We start from the raw sequence: 17,941 nt of genomic DNA, 5'->3' as shown, positions 1-17,941 counted from the left end.
GGCTGTCTGCCAGCCAAGGAGGGCAGCCCCAGAAGCCCAGGGCAGAGGTCAGTGATGAGAGCTCATGGGCAGCAGGAAGGGCGTGTGCACAGGCTCGGAGCAGGAGGGGCCCGGCTCAGCTTTCCGGGGTGCTTTCTCCCCTCCCTGCGGAGAAGCCCGAGGCCTCGGCAGCAGGGCCCTGGCCCTCCCCTTTAGACCGCTTCTCCCACCCCCGCTGGTCCCAGCCTGGATGCCCCTCCCGTCTAGGGACAGAGTGAGACAGGAGCCCAGGGCTCCCCCTTTATGCCTCATTTGCTGGGGGAGCCCCGCCAGGCAACCCTGCCCACCTTGGCCAGCCTCAGTTTCCCCTGCAAGATGGGTGACATCTCTAAGCTCCTGCCGCTCAGGCACTCTGGTCTCCACCTCCCTGAAACCCCACTCCCTGTAGGTGACGCAGGCTGGAGTTATCCAAGGAAGAATGTGTTGCCCTTAACAACCATTCTTCTCCCAGACTTCTCCCCGGGGGCCTGAGAGGAATGTCCCATTAATCATCCCGGCCTCTCCCTCCCCTCCTAACCCCCCCGCCCCCCACCAGGGGAGGTGGCCCAAAGCCTCACGAGTATTTCATGGAAGCGTGGGGCTCAGCTTTGCCCTCCACTTCCTGTTTCTTGAGCCCCGTCCTTGACTGAGCCCAACTCCATGACTCCACAGCCTGGGCAGTGGGAGCACCCCCAGTGCAGGGGGCGAGAAGGGGTTGGGGCAGGGGGACTGGGCAGGAGGGGTGGGGGGCTGAGAGTGGGCTCAGATCATCAGACATCTCTGGGTGCCCCTTCTGCATGGGGTCCTCTGCTGGGCAGCACTGGGGACAGACACAACCTGGGCACAGAAAGGACAGGGTAAGATGAGGGCCTGTGATGGGGTAGCAAGGCAGTGGCAGAGCCTACTGCCCAGCATCTGGCCCAGCCTGGGGGTGGTGTGGGGGCACAGGAGGACTTCCTGGAGGAGGTGGCATCTGAGCAGGCACTTTCGTTGAGGATGGGAGGGAGGAAGGGAGGGAATCAGGCATCACAGTGGGTTTGTTGAGGGGCTCAGCAGGTTGAATGAGGTGGGTGTGGAGCTGGGGGCTTGGGAAGGAGGAGATCTGGCCTGGGGCACAGCGTGGAGGGTCCTGAACGCCAGCCCAGGAGCTCATCCAGGTAAGGAGGGGCAGACTGAGCTGGGGGAAGGCCTTCAGTGGCCAGAGCTCTGTCTCCCAGCATTACACTGCAGCCCTGGGTGGGCCCAGCCGCCTGGGCTCCAAGCAGAGGGCTTCTGAGCTTCAGAAAAACGAAGGGGTGAAGGGGAGGCTCCTGTACAGCCCCTCCCCCCGGGGGGGGGCGCATGAATTTAGAGAGGGTCCTCCTGCCACCACGCTTGTCTCCTCTGGACCCTGCAGCAGGGCCCCAGAAGCCCCTAGTGGGTTGAACAGTGTCCCCAAATGCATGTCTCTTGGGAAGGCAGGAAATGTGACCTTATTTGGAAATGGGGTCTTTGCAGTTAAGATGAGACCATCCTGCGTTAGGGCGGGCCCCAAACCCGGGAAGGAACCGGCGTCCCTCCAAGAAGAGGGGGACTGGCCACGGAGACGGACACACAGAGAGGAGAGCAGCGTGTGGAGACGGAGACAGAGATCAGGGTCGTGCCTGGGGCCCCTAGGAAGGCCACAGCCACCAGAAAAATAAGTCTCTTCCCCAGAGACTTCGGAGGCAACGTGGCCCTGTGACACCCCGATTTCAGACTTCCAGCCTCCAGAGCCCTGAGAGAGTAAGGTTCTGCTGTTCTAAGCCACCCATTTGCCTGTTACAGCAGCCCCAGTGCCTCGGCCCCTTCTCTGCACGGCAGCCCGAGGCCATGCTCTTCCTCTGCTCCAACGCTGCAGGGCCTCTCATCTCTGTTAAGGTCAAAGCCAGAGTCCAGACATGAACCTGAACGGCCCCACGCCCTCTGTGATGCCCCTGGACCTCAAGGACCTCTTCCCTCTTCTCTCCATCACTAGTTAATCCCCCAGCCGCACTGACCCCAGCCAACCCGCCACCTCGGGACCTATGTGGATTGTTCCAAGGATGGACGTGTATTTCTACCCACCCCTATACGGACGCTGCACCCGCCTCAAGGGGCATCTCCAGTCCCTTGAACCTGGGCTATCCCAGGGCTCGCTCTGGCCACAGACTGTGGCTGCAGTATTGCTCCGATGTTCTGACCTGCCAGCTGCCAGTTTGCATTCCTGGGATTCTCCCTGCCGTGTAAAGAAGCTTTGGCTGGACCCCTGAGCAAGGAGCGGCCTCCTGGAGAGGAAATGGATGAGCTGGCTGGAGGGGAGGTCCAGCCAGCCCTCCGCTGTTCCTCCTACCCCAGCCGTGTGCGTGAAGCCCCAGCTGGGTGTCGCTACATGTGAGGGACTCCAGGTGATGCAGACGGAGCAGAAGAACTGCCCAGCAGAGCCCAGCGCACCTACAGGCTTTCGGGAGGTGATCAAGCGTTTATTGTTTTCACCCTCAGAGCTTCGGAGGCGTTTGGTATGAGCAAGAGGCACATCGCAGAGGCTCAATAAACCACGTGTGTACAGTCGCCCCAAATGCAACAACTAGAAAGGACCCCAGTGCTCTGCCCTCCAGCTGCCCAGTGTCCCCAGCAGGAAGGACCAGACGCCAGGCTCGGGTGGATCAGGGATGACCCAGGGTGGCTGCCTCTCGGCCCTGCACTGGGGGAGTGCACTCAAAGGGGGCATTCTCCTACTGCAAGGGCTTCCTGGTTTGTGCTGCTGGGGTATGAGGCTTTCCCTGGACCGGAGAGGGGGCCTGTCCTGAGGGAGGCACAGGCGGACCTGGAAGAGGCCAGACCACTGTGTAGCAGGGAGATTCGGGCCCAGGGTGGGGGTCCGTGAACTGTGGGGACTTTCTCGTTTGCTAGTAGCAGACAGGTGTCTGTTAGGTGAGCTGGTGGCAGGGGATGTCACCAAGTCACTAGCACTCTCCCTCTCTGCTCTGAGTCCCAGGCTGTGGATCTGGGGCCTCCCTCTGCTGGGGTGGGTGGGAAGAGCCTTGCGGCCCTTGGTAGCACCCAGAGCTTTCTGTGCCCCTCCTTGGAGACAGGATGTGATGGTTTCCATGGAGCTGGGCCCTGTTTGGTGACACGGAGCTGGGCGGGCCTTTGGGAACATTTAGCCGCCTGCCCTGTGTGAGGGGGTGGGTGGGAGCCTCACCCTGTCCCATGAATCACCCCAAAGCTACACGGCAAGGTAGCTCTTTGGGAGGAGACTATCCCCCAGGGCTGGTGGGTCTCCCCCCTCCCCCAGAGCGCCGCAGCACCTGGGCATCCTGGCTCCACTCCATTCACGCCGGGTCACCTGCAGCAGCCCCAGGTCTAGTGCAGTGCCAGGGGGTGGCTCCTCAAGCCCTGAGGCTCGAGAAGGAGCCCTCACACCTGGGCCTGGGGGGCCAAAGGGAGCCAGCTGGAGCCCCAGGTGGACTGTGGCTATGGACACCCCGGTACAAATGTGACCTCGTCCCAGATCACACTGGGAGGGAGCACTGAGGATTGCCTACGTCTGTGGCATGTAATAAAAATGGCATTTCAGATCAGGAGGGCAAGAACTGATTTTTCAGCATTTTAGGTTTTTTCCAGTGTTTGAGGTTTTTGTGAAGGCTTCATCACGTAGCGGTGATTGATTAACCCATTGGCTGTTGATGATTCAACCTCCAGCCCCTCTCCCCTCCCCACAGGTAGGAGCCATACCGCCCACCCAAAGGTCTAACCCTCTAATCATGCGGCTGGTTCCCTTGGCAACCAGCCCCCTTCCTGCGGTTATCTAGGGGCTTTCAGAAATCACTCAGGTATGGTTGAAAGGGGATGGTTAGAAAAAGCAAAAGACACCCATTTCACCTTTATCACCCTGGAGTTATTTCAGGGAGCAAAGGCTGCTCCGTGTGCTGGGTCCCGCAGACAAAGGCCGCAGTCTCTATTAGGGCAGCCGTGAGTAACATACAAGGCACCTGCCAAACCCAGGAGGGCGGGTGCCTGCGGGGGAGGGCAGGAGGGGAGTAGAGATGGGCACGAAGAGAGAATATAAAAAAAACAAATAAAAGCAGGATCTCGTGCGGAGCGGTAAGGACGGGTGCCGCCAACCGAGAAGGAAACACGTAAACCTTTGCTCCTGCAGCACAAAGAGAGAGAGGGCGTCCTGCCTGGGTTTCAGAAGACGCGGGCTTGATTTCCAGCCCCGCCGCGGACCTCCCGCGGCCGGGGCCGGGAGCGTCCGCGTCCGTCAGTCCACGGGGCTGCCGGTTTCTCTCCCTGTGGGGGTCGGTTTTCTCAGCTGGATAATGAGATCAGTAGTAAGAATGCCTGCTCTGCCCGCTTCTGGGTTTCTAAGAAGGAGTCGATGAGCAAGACTGTACTTTCAAAAGGATGAAGTTCTTCCCATGTCGCTGTGTCTGCTTTCATCCATCAGTCTTTGCAAAGATAAAAAGCAAGAGGATAACAGTAAATCTATATACTTATTAATATGTATTATATGAAAACATATATTGTACTTCCCTTGTGGCTCACAACATAAAGTATATATTTTATATATAAAAATAATATATCAAATATATATACATATCTGGGAGGGAGAGGCTTGAGTGAAAATATAGCAAAATGTTAACAACCGTCGGGGGTTCTCTCATGGCTCAGTGGGTGAAGGATCTAGTATTGTCACTGCAGCAGCCTGGGATGCTGCTGTGGCGTGGGTTCGATCCCTGGTCGGGGAACGTTCACATATTGCGGATGTGATCAGAAAAAAAACAATTGTTGAATCTAGGTGTGCATGGCATTCATTGTTCTATAGGCGTTCCATGTCCCCAGGTGTGCCCACTTCTTTAATGACAGGCTGGGGAGATAAAGAAGCTTTTCCAGGGCTGGGTGTGCCCAGGACTTGCAGCCTGGGCCCCACTTGGACCCCTGGTGTCTTCTTCAGCAGCACTGGCCACGCCCTCCCAAAGGCCCCCATACCTGCTCCACCTCTGCCTGTTCGACCTCCACATCCCGTGGCTAAAGGATGACCTGCCTCTGAAGCCTGTCCTATCACCCCCAGCGCACTGGTGACATACAGTCATGGTCAGTCTTGAAACGTCTGGAACTATCTGCTAGCACTTCGTCGCCAAAGATCTACCAGGTAATAACATAGTGTTGATAGGAATCATCTCCTTTGTCGAAGTTCATCGCCATAAAAAATTTGCACAGCGTTCAGTCTTTTTGGAAAGAAAGGGAGTACAGGTGGGCTGGCGATCCAGTACATCGTATATTAGATGATGGACAGCAAATGCATTAGAATCACTAAAGAATATTTACAGCGAATTGTTTAAAACAATTTAAGCGCTCCCTCAAAGCGTTTGTGCTTTAGGAGGGTGGCTCTGGGCAGGTGTGGCGGGGCTGAGGGGCTGCTGCTTCGGTCCAGGTGGGAGGTGGTCGGAGATGCAGGAGAGAGGGTGGTCACCTGGATAAGGAGGATGGGAGGATGGGGAAGCCCCTTCCCAGGGACTGGCAGCACGGGGACAGCAGGGCGTGCCCCCAAGCTTGCTTTTAGGGGTGACCCCCCTTCCGGTCTGCCCTGGCCGGATGATCTTCCCCTCTGTATGCCTCATCTGAGAAATGAGGGTAGCCCCCTTCCACACAGGGGCAGGGGGAGCGGGGTGCGGGGAAGCCCTGGTTGCCAGGTTGGGGGACTGTTTGGACAAGGAAAACCCATGAGGTGTAGCAGGACTGTCACGGGGCTGCCGGGACCCCAGCGCTGCCTCCTCCTTGGCGGCCCCTCCCTGGCCAGGCCCTCCTGGAGAAGGGGTGGGGTGTCCCAGCTCTTCAGGCAGCTGCAGCTAATTGTTCTGTTCAGACCCCTCCCTGGCGATGCCAAATCCTTGGGGCCAGCAGATTCTGCCCCCAAACCTGTCCAACCAGTTGTTTGGGAGAAGGGGGCACCTGGGAGGGGCGGCAGGAGGTGCCAGAAGCAGTCTCCCCAAGCCCAGCACAGACAGTGGAGCCTCTGGGGCTGTGGATGCTGCAGACAGACCCTCAGACAGACAGACAATTGGACATTTTGCCTGACCATGGGGCTCAGTAGGGGACAGTCTCTGCTGCTGATGCCACCGTTGCTGCTGCTGACCTGCCTCCAGCTGGGCACGGGCCTGGGTGAGTGAGGGGTGGGGTGGGTGCCCACTGTGCCCCGGGCTTCAGAGGACGACCCCACTGCCCAGCTGCCTCTCCAGCCCTGGGTAAGGGGACTGGGTCTCGGGTGGGACAGGGAGACAGCCCATCAGAAGAGGCCACAAGACAGACAGCCGTCCCCTCAGTCCCCTCACCCCAAGGCGGGGGGGTGGGGAGTGCTTCCTCCTTCTCTTTGGGCTCCTCACCCCCCGCCCCACTCCTGAGCCCAGTTCCCACCAGATGGCTCCCCTCCTCCCCTCCTTCCTGTCCCCAGGAGAGGTTTGAAGAAGTCTTCACGGCTGTTCCCGCTGGGGCACCATGGGTTAAGGACCAACTGCAGCAGCTTGGGTTGCTGTGGAGGGGTGGGTTCAATTCCCAACCGGGTGCAGCGGCTTAAAGGATCCGGTGTTGTCGCAGCTGCCTCTCGGATCCAGTCTCTGGCCGGGAACTTCCACCTGCCGTGGGTGCGGTCATTAAAAAAAAGAAGTCCTCACGGATGAGACTTTCCCCGAAAGGAAGCTCTCCAAAGAGGGATGCCGGCATCGTTTACTTTCGGGCTCTTATACTGGAGGGACTTAGAGTTGCGGTCCCCCACCCCACATCTCTTTTGCTCCATGCCTTTCCTCTCATTAAGCAAACATTAAGTGCCTGCTGTGTGCAGTGTGCCCAGGGCCTCCACATTAGAGTTGGGAGCATTGAGAGAGGAGTTCCAGCCCTGAACTCTGGGTGCTGAGCAGAATTAAATGGAGATGAATCATACTGAACTGAACTGAAAGTGGTAGTGGGTTCTGGAGATTTCCATAAAGCCCGCCTCACCTTTCTGCTGCTCTCTTGGGTCTGAGGCTAGAGTGTGCCCAGGGCCTCAGCATTAGAGTTGGGAGGAGTCAGAGGTTCCGAGCTGTCCAGCTGCAGGGCTGAGAGGGATCAGGTTCCAGAAGGGCAGGGAGCCTTGCGGTGGGGCGGGAGGTGCCGAGCACAGAATGGGGAAGGAGGAGCCAGGATGCTTCCCGGAGGCGGCCACGTCGGGGCCTGGGGTCTTGGCGAGAACCTTCCTGTGTTACCACACCCCCAAGTCATTCATTTACCTCATCAAGCAAACAAACCTGGGTCAAGTGGGTGAGGCTCGGGGGGGCTGAGAAGTGGGGGCTGAGGCCCGGAGAATGGCAGAGCTCAGGGTAGGGGGTAGGGAGTAGTGGGGGGTAGCGAGTGGTGGGTAGTGAATGGTGGGTAGTGAGTGGGGGTAGTGAATGGTGAGTAGTGAGTGGGGGTAGTGAGTGTGGGTAGTGAGTGGTGGGTAGTGAGTAGTGGGTAGTGAGTGGGGGTAGTGAGTGGTGGGTAGTGAGTAGTGAGCCGCTCAAGGTAGGACTGTGAGTAGTGGGAATTGAGTCCAGCCTAGAGCTCAGGCTTGGGCTCAGACTTCCCCAAATCTGAGTCACTCCCCAACAAGACCTAAGAGACCCTCCCCAGAAGAACTGTGCCTGCAGCTGGCGGGGGCGGGAGGCTCCTGTGCCTCCATCTGCCTCCTTCCCGGGCCCTGACCGGCACTGAGACCCCAGGGACTCAGGGGGCAAGGCCTCCCCGTGGCTTCCCATGGTGCCCGCCCCGAAGAGGCTCCCAGCCAGGGCCAGGGGCTGGATGCAGGGATGCCGTGGAGCGCTCCTGATTCACACCTGAGCAGAGTCCCCAGGAAAAGCCCTCACTCCCCCTCAGATGGGGGCTTCCAGGACCATGGCCCCTCACCCAGACGAGGCTGTAGGCCTCAAGCATCCTGTTGAGCCCCTTTTCTCTGCCCTGCCCACCCCAGAGCGCATCAACTATGTGCCCCAGCTCTCGAGCGCCACCCTGGCAGGGAGACTCACCCAGTCCACCCTCACACTGGACCAGCCAAGGGGCCAGTTCAGTCACCTCAACATCTCTGACTTTGATGCCATCTGGCTGGTGGTGGCCCACAGCAACGGTGGGTGCAGCCAGGGAGTGGGGGGACAGGCTGGCTTTACCCTCTGTGAAATGGGGGGCAGGCTTGAGGGGAGAAGCAGGTATGGGGGGGAGTGGGGATGTGGCCGGAGGGCTGTCTGGCAGGATGGCGTGGAGCCCTGCCCATGCAGCCCCCACCTTCTGACCCACGGTGCCACCCTCAGCCACCCAGAACTTCACTGCCCCACAGAGGATGGAGGACACCCCGGTCCCCGCCGACCTCCCCCAGAGGGGCTACTATCTCACACTGAGGGCCAACCGGGCACTCTACCCAGGCGGCCCACCCAGCCACCAGCTCCAGGTCCTCCGTGTTGGCAACGATACCCGCTGCTCCCCGAGGACAAGGGGCTGCAACCACCCGCTGCCCGGCCCGGGCCCCTACCGGTGAGCAGCCAGGCTGGGGTGGGGGTTTCCTGCTGGCATCCAGAGGGGTGGGGGGGCACCCAGAATCCTTGGGGCAGCTTCCAGCTGGCTGCCTGCATTTTGGGCTCCACTTCTGCCAAGGGGACAAGGGGCCGGGGTCAGAGAGGCTGGAGTGAATTCTCCTGTTTTCTTGGACAGAGGGCCCCCCTCCTCCCCTACAGACCACGCGGGCAGCCTCTCCCCATCCAGGTGGAGTGGGTCCCAGCCCATCTCCCCCCATTCTGGGCTTCACCCACTGATGTTCTGTGCTGGGGCGTCTGGTCCATCCACACACATTCCCAAGTGAGGACACAGGCTCCCAAGGCCACGCAGCTGGGAAATGTCGCAGCTGGGATGGGAGTCACAGCTGGGCTGGACTCTAAGCTGTGCTTGTCATTCCGGGCTGTCCCCTGCCCCCTGCCAGGCCCTGGGAGTCAAGGGGCCAGACTGACACACACCAGGGCTGGGGTTTCAGGTCCTGGGCACCCCCACCCTCATGCTGGGTCTCCTGTTCAGAGTGAAGTTCCTGGTGATGAGTGACCGGGGGCCCATGGCTGAGACAGAGTGGTCCAGTGAGACCCGCCTGCAGCAAGGTATGGGGCCAAGGGTGTAGGTCAAACACCAGGGCTGGGGGCTTCTGAAGACCGGGCAAGGGGTGCTGGGAGGATGCCCCAGCCCGGAGGGGGTGAGGTGGTTGGTTTGGAGGCTGTTCCGGGACCCCCCTTCTCAGGTCAGCCCTCTTTCCTCCCTTCTCCCCTCACCCCTCTTAGCCGAGGCACTCCCGGCGGCCCCTGGGTCCCAGAGTGTGGGCGCCGTGGTCATCATTGCCATCCTGTCGGTCCTGCTGGCCGTCCTCCTCACCGCCCTCCTCGCCCTGCTCATTTACACTTGGTGAGTGGACAGGCTGGAGACTGCCCTGGGCGGGCCGGGTCCCGGATCTGGGCCGCCTCTCTCCCTGCTCCTGCCCGCAGCCCAGGCCCCCAGCCCAGCTCCCACTTGCTAGCCCAGCGGGAAGGATTTTCCTTGAAGGCCAAATAAGGGTAACAGTCATTGATCAAGGGCTCCCCAAGGTTCCAGAACCCGTGTGTATGTTGGGTGTGTGTGCATTACCCCTCCCCCTCCCTCCCTCTGCCTGACACCCGGGGGCGGGGGTGGGGGGTGGGGCTTTCTGCGTGTGCACCATCTGCCCCCTGGTGGCAAGAGCTGGAATTGTGGGCAGGGGACAGAGATGGGTCCCTCCAGGTGGAGGTGCATTACCTTTGGTGTAAGCACCGAGCTTTGCCTCCAGACTTCGTTCAGAGCTCAGATGCTGGGGCCTGGTGGGAAGGGGGTGTCCACAAGGCTTCCTAGAGGAAAGGGGACATGTGGTCCCTGGGGAGGATCTGGGGAGGAGGGGGAGGGAAGAAGGTGGGGAGGGTCTGGGGCAGAAGCCTCACAGGCAAGGCCAGGGCCCAGATTCCCAGCTAAGGAAAAGGGCTGTATCCCAAGGCCAGAGGGAGCCCATGGCTGTTTGGAGCAGGGGAAACGCAGACGATGCTTTGGGGGCATCCTGGGGGGGGGACGGGGGAGGAGGGCGGGGGGGGGGAGGACCAAGGGCGGGGAGGCAAGCTGGATTGGCGAGGCGTGGGGGACTAGAGCGCCCAGCTCCAGGCAGCAGCCGCCGGACTTCCCTCAGGGCCTGTGTTCACGGGTCCCTCCCTCTCCCCCCCCTCATGCCCCGCCCCACAAGCTATGACACCCGCGGGAGCACGCCTATCTCGGACCCAGGGGAGTTGGTGCGCGTGAGAAGATATAACACCCACCACACGTTCAGCCCTCCAGCTGAGGGGGGCTCCTGAGGGCTTCCCCCCTTCTGCCCCTCAGCCTCCCCCCAGGCCAGGTGGCAGAGCCTGGGCTGGGGGCCGGCCCTGCTGCTTCGAGCCCTGGGAGAGAGTGTTTCCACATAAGGGGGAGGAAGGATGTCCTTAGCCGTACTCTTGGGCCTGACCCCCAGAAATAAATGTCCCCAACAGCCCCTTGCATGGCTGTGTCACTGCACCCCTGTCCCCGGCTCCTCTTGGGTTCTCAGGAGAATGCAGCACCGTGCTGGAGCCCAGGGTCCTAGGCCAACTGAGCCCCCAGGGCAGGGCCAGCCTCTCCTCTGGCCTCAATGGCCCTGTCTGTCAAGTGAGGCTGATTCCTGTGGCCTCGCTGGGCTAAGCCGAGGAGGTGACGGCAAAGCCGAGGAGGTGATCACAGCACTTGCAGCCCCTCCCCCCAGCCTCCTCCCTGTGGCCTCTTTCCCACCCACTGGAGGACCTAGAGCTTCTGGGGGTGGATCACAGGGGTGGGGGGCTCAGCCCAGAGCTGACTCTGGCCCCGAACTTGGTCCAGGGCCCCGCACATTTGTCATTATCAGCCCCACTCCGGGCAGGGCGCCCCGGGCCAGAGATGAGCCGGGCAAGGTTTCAGCCTCAAGTCACCCACGGCTGTGGGGAGAGGAGAGGGGAGCTGGGGGAGGAGGTGGAGGGGCTGCTGGAGGAGGCTTCTGGGGAGGTGCAGCTTGGAGAAGGGGCCACACTGTGCCAGGTGGGCCCGGGAAGGGGACCCAGGCAGGGGCAACCACGTGTATGAAGGCCTGGAAGCCACTAGGACTACGGGGTGGGCAGGTTGGGTGGCTGGAGGGCGGGTGAGGAGCAGCAGGGAGGCTGGGAGCCACCCCTTGCGACGTGGAGGGCCTCGCCCTCTGGGGCAGGGGGCAGGGAGGGAGGGCACTGGCTGGGTGCCAGGATGCCCATGTCTGGGTGGCGCAAGTGGCCCTAATGGGTTTATTAAGCTGGTGCAGACATATCCGGCTCCTGCTGTGAAGGAGATGCTCTCGGGACCAGCCTGGGAGGGGCAGGGGGGCAGGGGGCGCCCAGCCTTTGCCCAGCTCAGCCTTGACCTCTCCATGCCCTTTTCAGATCAGCCGTGAGCCCTGCCCCTGGGGCTGGCTGACCCTGGACAAATCACTTACCCTCTCTGGGCCTCAATTTTCCCTTCGTGTAAAGCGAGGGCCAAACTGGGTGACTCTACAGCCCGGCACTCCACCAACACCCTGTATAGGTCGGGCACCGGCAGGAAACAGATGGCACGCAGTCTAAGAGGGCGATTGAGAGCTTTGACAAAGGTGCGGGCAGCATATGAAGGGAACCTGGGGCGCTGATGGGGCCATGAGTGCTCCAGGCCCTGAAGGGCGGGGGTGTTTCCAGAGCCACTGAGCAGGAGCCATGGGCAAGGGGCTGCCTGGCAGGAGCAGGGGGCTTTAAAGGGAGGGAGCCGGGGCTAAAGACCCCGACCCTTCTCCTCTGGCCTTCTGACAGGATGCTGGTGCCTCCACGGACCCCTCCTAACCAGAGCCGGGAGGGCAGGGGGTCTGTGTGGTGTGGTCCATGTGCCAGCCTCCTGGGCCCAGAGCAGGACTGAGAAAGGCCGAGAATGGACTTGGTGCTATGATCTGTCTTTCGCTCACGGCTCTTCGGACACCACAGGTGTGGGTTCTTTTCCTACCAACCAATCCTCCAGCGCTCTGGCCACCAGCTGCGTCTCCACCATTGATTTCAGTTCTGACCTAACTCCCTGGAGTCGGTGCACAGCCTGTGGGTAAAGGACTCAGCCCGCAAGACCGCCCCCGCCTCATGCCAGCAGCCAGCCCGGGGCACCCACACCTCTGTTCAACGTGCTTACGAATGGGGGTTCCCGTCCCCTCCTCCCCAGATGCTACGCTTTGCGAGAGCAGCTCCCAGAGCTCGGCAAGCACTTCGCTTACTGTTACTGGATTCAGATACGGGCCGCAGCTCGGGAAGAGCAGAGGAGAGGCACAGGGCGAGGGCTGGGGAGGGGGTGCCGAGTTTCACGCCCTCTCTGGGTGCGCCACCCGCCCAGCCGCTCTGTGGGAAGTTCTCCCAACCCCGTGGCCTTGCCAGAGGTTCTGTCCCAGAGGCAGGACTGATGGAATCCCAGGCCATTGATGACGGAACTCAATCTCCAGCCCCAGGGCCCTCCCTGGAGATTGCTCGTGGGGTGGGGGGTCACACTGGAAGTTCCAGCCTTTTAGTCAAATGGTTGGTTCTAGCCAAAAGCTATGGGGGGGGGGGGCATCAAGAGTGACCTCGTGATCATAAACACCTATGGTGGAAATGGGCGCTTTATGGAAAACAAAAGATGCTCCTCTCACCCCGGGACTCAGAAAACCCCAAGGGTTTTAAGGGCTCTGTGCCAGGAGCTGGGACGAAGACTAAACATGTCTCTTTCTCTTTCTTTCTTTCTTTTCCTTTCTCTCTTTCTTTCTCTCTTCCTTTCCCTTTTCCAGCCACACCCACCCATGGCACATGGAAGTTCCTGGGCCACAGATTGAATCCAATCCTATGCCCCAGCTATGACAAAGCTCATCCTTAACCCACTGTGCCACAGTGGGAACTCCTGTATTTCTAATTGTATCACATCACAGAGGGGGCACAGGCCGCCCTCGTGCCAGTCCTGTGAAATTAGACCCTCCCTCACCCTTGTGGTCCCGAGACCAGAGACAGGGGGCCACAAATTCCTGTCCCAGACAGAAGGCTGCACAAGGTCGGGCGGGGTAGGGGTGGGCAGGCGGCTCTGGGAGCTGATCCCCAAGCCGTGGAGGACGGGGATCCCGGCTGCCTCTGACCAGGTATCCCAGAGGCCCCTCAGGCCACCCTGCCACCCCACAGCCAAACGGAGCGTCGCCCCCAGCCCCAAGCCCCCTTCCTGGTTCCCTGGTGCTCCAGCCCCCAAGCCGAGTTCTGGAAAAGATCCCATTCAACCTGTCCCCAACAACAGGCCCCTGCAAGGGACATGCACCACTTTGTGCGACAGGTACACACAGTCTGGCCACAAAGTTTAAGCCAGCTTCTTGGGACCTGCCCACGGTGTAGGTGGAATGTCCCCATCCCCCTGCCCCCAGGCTCCCAGAGGAGCCTCAGCCGTGCCTGCGCCTGATTCCCTGTGCTCTTCTGAGGCCTGGGAGTCCAGGACCGGCTGGAGGGGAAGGCCCGAGCCAGGGCGGCTGGCCCCATAAAGCTGCTGACCGTGATCCCTATGGAGCAGAGGGGGCTCCAGAGAAGTGTCACGGGACCTGCTCTCAGGGAGAGCCGTGCGGGATGCTGCCAGGGCCCTGGGAGGGTCTGTGTCCCAGCCACGGGCCAGCACCCTGCCCGACCCTGCTCAGCCTTCTCATGCACAAACAGGACGGAGGAGATGGGCAGTGGCTCGGTCCCTCCCTGTTCCCTCACTCATCCACTCCCACACTCGGGCAGTCACTGACTGCGGTCCTGGCCCTGGGGGCCAGCCCTGCATCAGCAGGAGCCAGGCTTGCACAGATGATGAGGGGGCTGTTACAGGACGGAGATGCTGACACCACTGCCGGGGCAGGGGCAGGTGGGGTGACATTGACCCCTGGGAGTGGGTGCAGGATGCCGACCTGCTCCGCACTCCGGCTCTTGGGTGCACAAACCTGGGAAAACAGACTCAGGGATGATGGCTTTGAGCCATGAAGTGATGCCCAACGGGCCACACGCCATCAGATGTCAGCCTGACACGTGGACAAACAGATCAGGGCAGAGGACCCGCTGTAACCCGCTGCCTCTCTCTGCCCTGTTTCTCTGGCTCCCTCTCCTCTCTCTCTCCCTCCCTCTCTCTGTGTCCCCCTCTTGTGCTTCTCTGCCTCTCACTCATCTTTTGTCTCTATTTTTAACTCCGACAGGCCATGGGAACTCTCTCACTTCCGGGGGGGGGGACGCCTTCTGAGCCGGCCCTGAGATGGGCATGAGCATTTCTCAGTAAACACAAAGAAAATCACAAAAGCTGGCTTCTGCTCCAGGTTCAGGCGCTGCAGGGAAAAGGGCGCACATGAAGCAGAAAGAAGAGGGAGAAAGAGGATGTGTGTTGGGAACGGGGACCAGTTCATAGCCGTCACCCCAACCGGCAGCTTTAGAGGGGGTCGCCGGGGGCCCTCCTGCTCCGGGCTCCCCCCTCCATGCCCCGGCTCCCCTCCAGACACCGGCTGTCCCTGCTGCCTGTGGCCCCCTGTCCCCGCAGTGGGTACCTGGACCCCCTCCTTGGCATGGAGCTGGGGTTCCCCTGGGAACGCTGGCTCACCCAGAAGGGTGCAGACCTAGGCAGGCAGGGGCGCTGCGAGGCCCCGGGAAAGGAAGGCCCAGCTGGTCTGAAGTCTGGGGGGGGGGCTGCTTCCAGGTCTGACCCCCCGTCAGCCTCCGCTTCCTGGGGCACTTTCCCGCCTGGGGCGCAAAGCTGCAAGGGTGTGACCTGAGGGCGGGGTCTCTCCAGAGCACTGGCCACTGCATCTGGAGGCCCCCGGCAGGAGGACGGTCCAGGCGGAGGGCGTGGCCTTCTCCCCTCCCAGGACCCACTGGGTGTCCCTGGTGCCCCTGGAGACCGCGGGGGCACTGGGGATGGGGACTTACAGGGGCGTTGTTGCTTGTTGGGGGGCGGGGAGGGGGGATTGAGCTGCCCAGAGTCAGGCCCGAGGTCAGGTCCTGGTGACATCCTGATGGCTCAGGGCTCACAAATGCCGTTCCTTTTGTCCTCCTGCTGCTGTTCCCACCTCCCACCCCCTTCACCTGGAGCCCAAATCCTCCTGGTCTTCAAGGCCAGCTCCAGTGTCACTTTGAGCAACTTTGTGGCCACCTGTGACTTCCTTCCACTGCAAGTTTTTTGTTTTGGTTTGTTTTGGGTTTTTTTTTTTTTACTGTGTCTGAGACACACAGAATTTCCTGATCAAACTCGGGCCACAGCAGTGACCCAAGCCACTGCAGTGACGAATGCCAGGTCCTTAGCCCTCTGAGCCACCAGGGAACTCCCCCTGCAAGTACTTGTCTGCTCTGAATCTCAAGGACTCGGAGCATATCTCCTGGCCACCCACAAAGCTGGCTCCCCATCCATCCCCAGGACCAGGGCTGAAGGGAGTGAGATAGATGGGGAGCAGTGGAAACAGAGATGGGGAGACTCAGACCCCCTGGCCAATCCCCCACCACCCAGTGAAGGCTGCACACAGAGGCTCCGTGACTCAGAGGAGGGGCTGACCCTTGTCCAGCCCCTACTGGGCACCAGGAACAGGCCTGGATAGTTCACACCCATGAGCCCTCAAGTCCTTGGGCAATCCCGGGATTAGCCCCATTTCGCAGATGAAGCCATGCAGACGGGGCAAGTACCACCTGGGAACCCAGCGGGGGCTGGGCTGGGGCCGGGGGTGGGGGGGTCAGAACTCCGCTGGGGGGGAGGGGAGGGGGCTGCAGGGCCCTTGAGGGGGAGGCAGGGCTGCACAGCTCCCCGACCCCTGCCTCTGATCCAGGCAGCGGCCAGGGGGGTCCTCTGTCCTTCTCCCACTCCTGCCCCCAGCTTCCTCTGTGGGAGATGAGGCCAGGTGTTTCCACTCCTTTCTGGAAGGTTCAGGAGGTTAATGGCAGCTAAGCACGTAACACCACTCAAGGGGGATGGACTTCTGGGAAGAGGGGAACCTGAGTCTGGGCTGAGGGCCAAGAGCAGGACGGGCGACAGCATCTCTGGTCACAGGGATGCTCACCTGCCGCCGCAGGGCCGTGGCTCGGCCCCTCCGCGCAGCCACTGGGCCCCTGAGGCATCTCCGAGAATGTCACAGACACTGACCAGAGGTCTTCTTGGCCTCAAGCGGCCAGGAGACCCCTTTTGTTCCCACCATGGACCTGCTCCAGCCTGGGTTGTTTGGGAGGCGGACTTGCAGGGCCTGGGAAGGGCAGCCCATGTGGCCGTGGCTGGCCGGGACATTGTCCCAGCTGGCCTGCCTTAAATCAAAGCCGAGGCAGAGGGAAGAACAGGTTCTTAGTCCACCTGGACCCGGAGGCATGCCAAGCCTGCAGGAGTGCCCCCGAGTGGTGAGACGCTGCAGGCTGGAGTTCCCATCATGGCTCTGTGGGTTAAGAACCCAACTAGTATCCATGAGGATGGGGGTTCTATCCCTGGCCTTGCTCAGTGGGTGAAGGATCTGGCGTTGCTGTGAGCTGTGGTGTGGGTCGCAGACGTGACCCAGATCCTGCGTGGCTATGGCTGTGGTGTAGACCAGGAGCCACAGCTCCAATTCAACCCTTAGCCTGGGAACCTCCATATGCCGTGGGTGCGGCCCTAAAAAGACCAAAAAAAAAAAAAAAAAAAAAGGGCAGGTAGACTAGACCTCCAGGCTCAGTCCCCAAGGTGGGGACCTTGGTCTCAGGGCTGTCTTTGCCCACCCCACCTGTCGGGCACCCCCAGCTGCCGGCCATCCTCCCGGGGCTGTGAGCTGCACTGGGGCAGAAACAGCTTGGCCACAGCCCCTGTCCTATGGCGGGGGGGAAGGTGGCCGAGACAGAGGGACAGGTTCAAGGAGACAGTCTTGAAGTGCATCCTGCCTGCAGGAAGGAAGTCCTGTGCCCTCCGGGGAAAGAGCTCCTTCTTTGCTGACCAACCCAGCAGGCACTTCCACTGTGAGAACCGCCCATGGGCCACAGGGTGGTGGGCATGAGGCCAGGAGAGCTGTCCAGCCTCCCAAACCAGACTGAAGTATCTGGAGTTTCTGCTCCTGGGCCACTGGAGAGAGGTGGGGGGAGAGGCTGGGGACAGGGGAGACATGCCCACGGAGAGACAGTAAGAACTGACCTGCTTAGGAGACAGTGTTCCCCTGTTGCCCCTGAGACCCAGACGTTTCATTCACAGCATTTCCCCTCCAGAGAGAAATGGGTGTCCTCGTCCAGCAGGAGTCATATAAAAGAGAAAACAAAACAAAACAAAACTTGAGTTCCCATCGTGGCTCAGCAGGTTAAGAACCCAGGGTTGTCTCTGTGAGGATGTGGGTTCGATCCCTGCCCTTGCTCAGTGGGTTAAGGATCTGGCGTTGCTTAGGTCACAGACGTGGCTCAGATCTGGCATGGCTGTGGCTGTGGCGTAGGCTGGCAGCTGCAGCCCTGATTCAACTCGTAGTCCAGGAACTTCCATACCCCACAGGTGCCGCTCTAAAAAAGAAAAAAGAAGCAAGAACGCTCATAGCAGCACTATTCGTGACAGACCCAAACTGGACACAATACAGGCGTCCATCCACGGGTGAAATGCATCATGGGAGCTCCATTGACACAGTGGAACACTATTCAGCAATGACGAAGTGTGGATGGCTGACCAGGCAACCACGTGAGTGACGGTCCTGGAGGTTATTACACTGGGGGAGAGAAGCGTGACGCAGAGGAATTGACCCTGTGTGACCCCATCCATAGAGAGATCAAATGGAGGGAGAGGTTGTCCCTGGACTGGGGCACAGAAGGAAGCCTTGTGGGGCAGCAAATGTTCTAGATCTTTCTAATTTTAA

General features: G+C 60.5%; 1 protein-coding gene across 9 annotated transcripts in view; it reads left to right on the top strand.

The window, feature by feature from the left end:
• Nucleotides 1–3,729: 3,729 nt before the first annotated feature.
• The window catches only part of UPK3BL2 (uroplakin 3B like 2), a 26,860-nt gene continuing 12,648 nt past the window's right edge, over nucleotides 3,730–17,941 (top strand). For 2 of the 9 annotated variants that reach the window (XR_014839379.1, XR_002342311.2), the window contains exons 1-6: nucleotides 5,998–6,183; nucleotides 8,003–8,155; nucleotides 8,337–8,556; nucleotides 9,091–9,167; nucleotides 9,345–9,465; nucleotides 17,587–17,766. Coding sequence is in view for 7 of the 9 variants with exons in the window: in NM_001435213.1 (NP_001422142.1) it covers nucleotides 6,102–6,183; nucleotides 8,003–8,155; nucleotides 8,337–8,556; nucleotides 9,091–9,167; nucleotides 9,345–9,465; nucleotides 10,304–10,412 (762 nt within the window). In the remaining 2 variants the exon portion in view is untranslated. 9 annotated transcript variants of the gene reach the window in all.

This window comes from Sus scrofa, chromosome 3 (assembly GCF_054392235.1).
Source record: "Sus scrofa isolate SSC_HxYL_T2T_F1_AM1 chromosome 3, Sscrofa_HxYL_maternal_Yorkshire_Landrace_v2.0, whole genome shotgun sequence".
Taxonomy (NCBI): domain Eukaryota; kingdom Metazoa; phylum Chordata; class Mammalia; order Artiodactyla; family Suidae; genus Sus; species Sus scrofa.
This window is presented reverse-complemented; position numbering and strand designations above follow the sequence as displayed.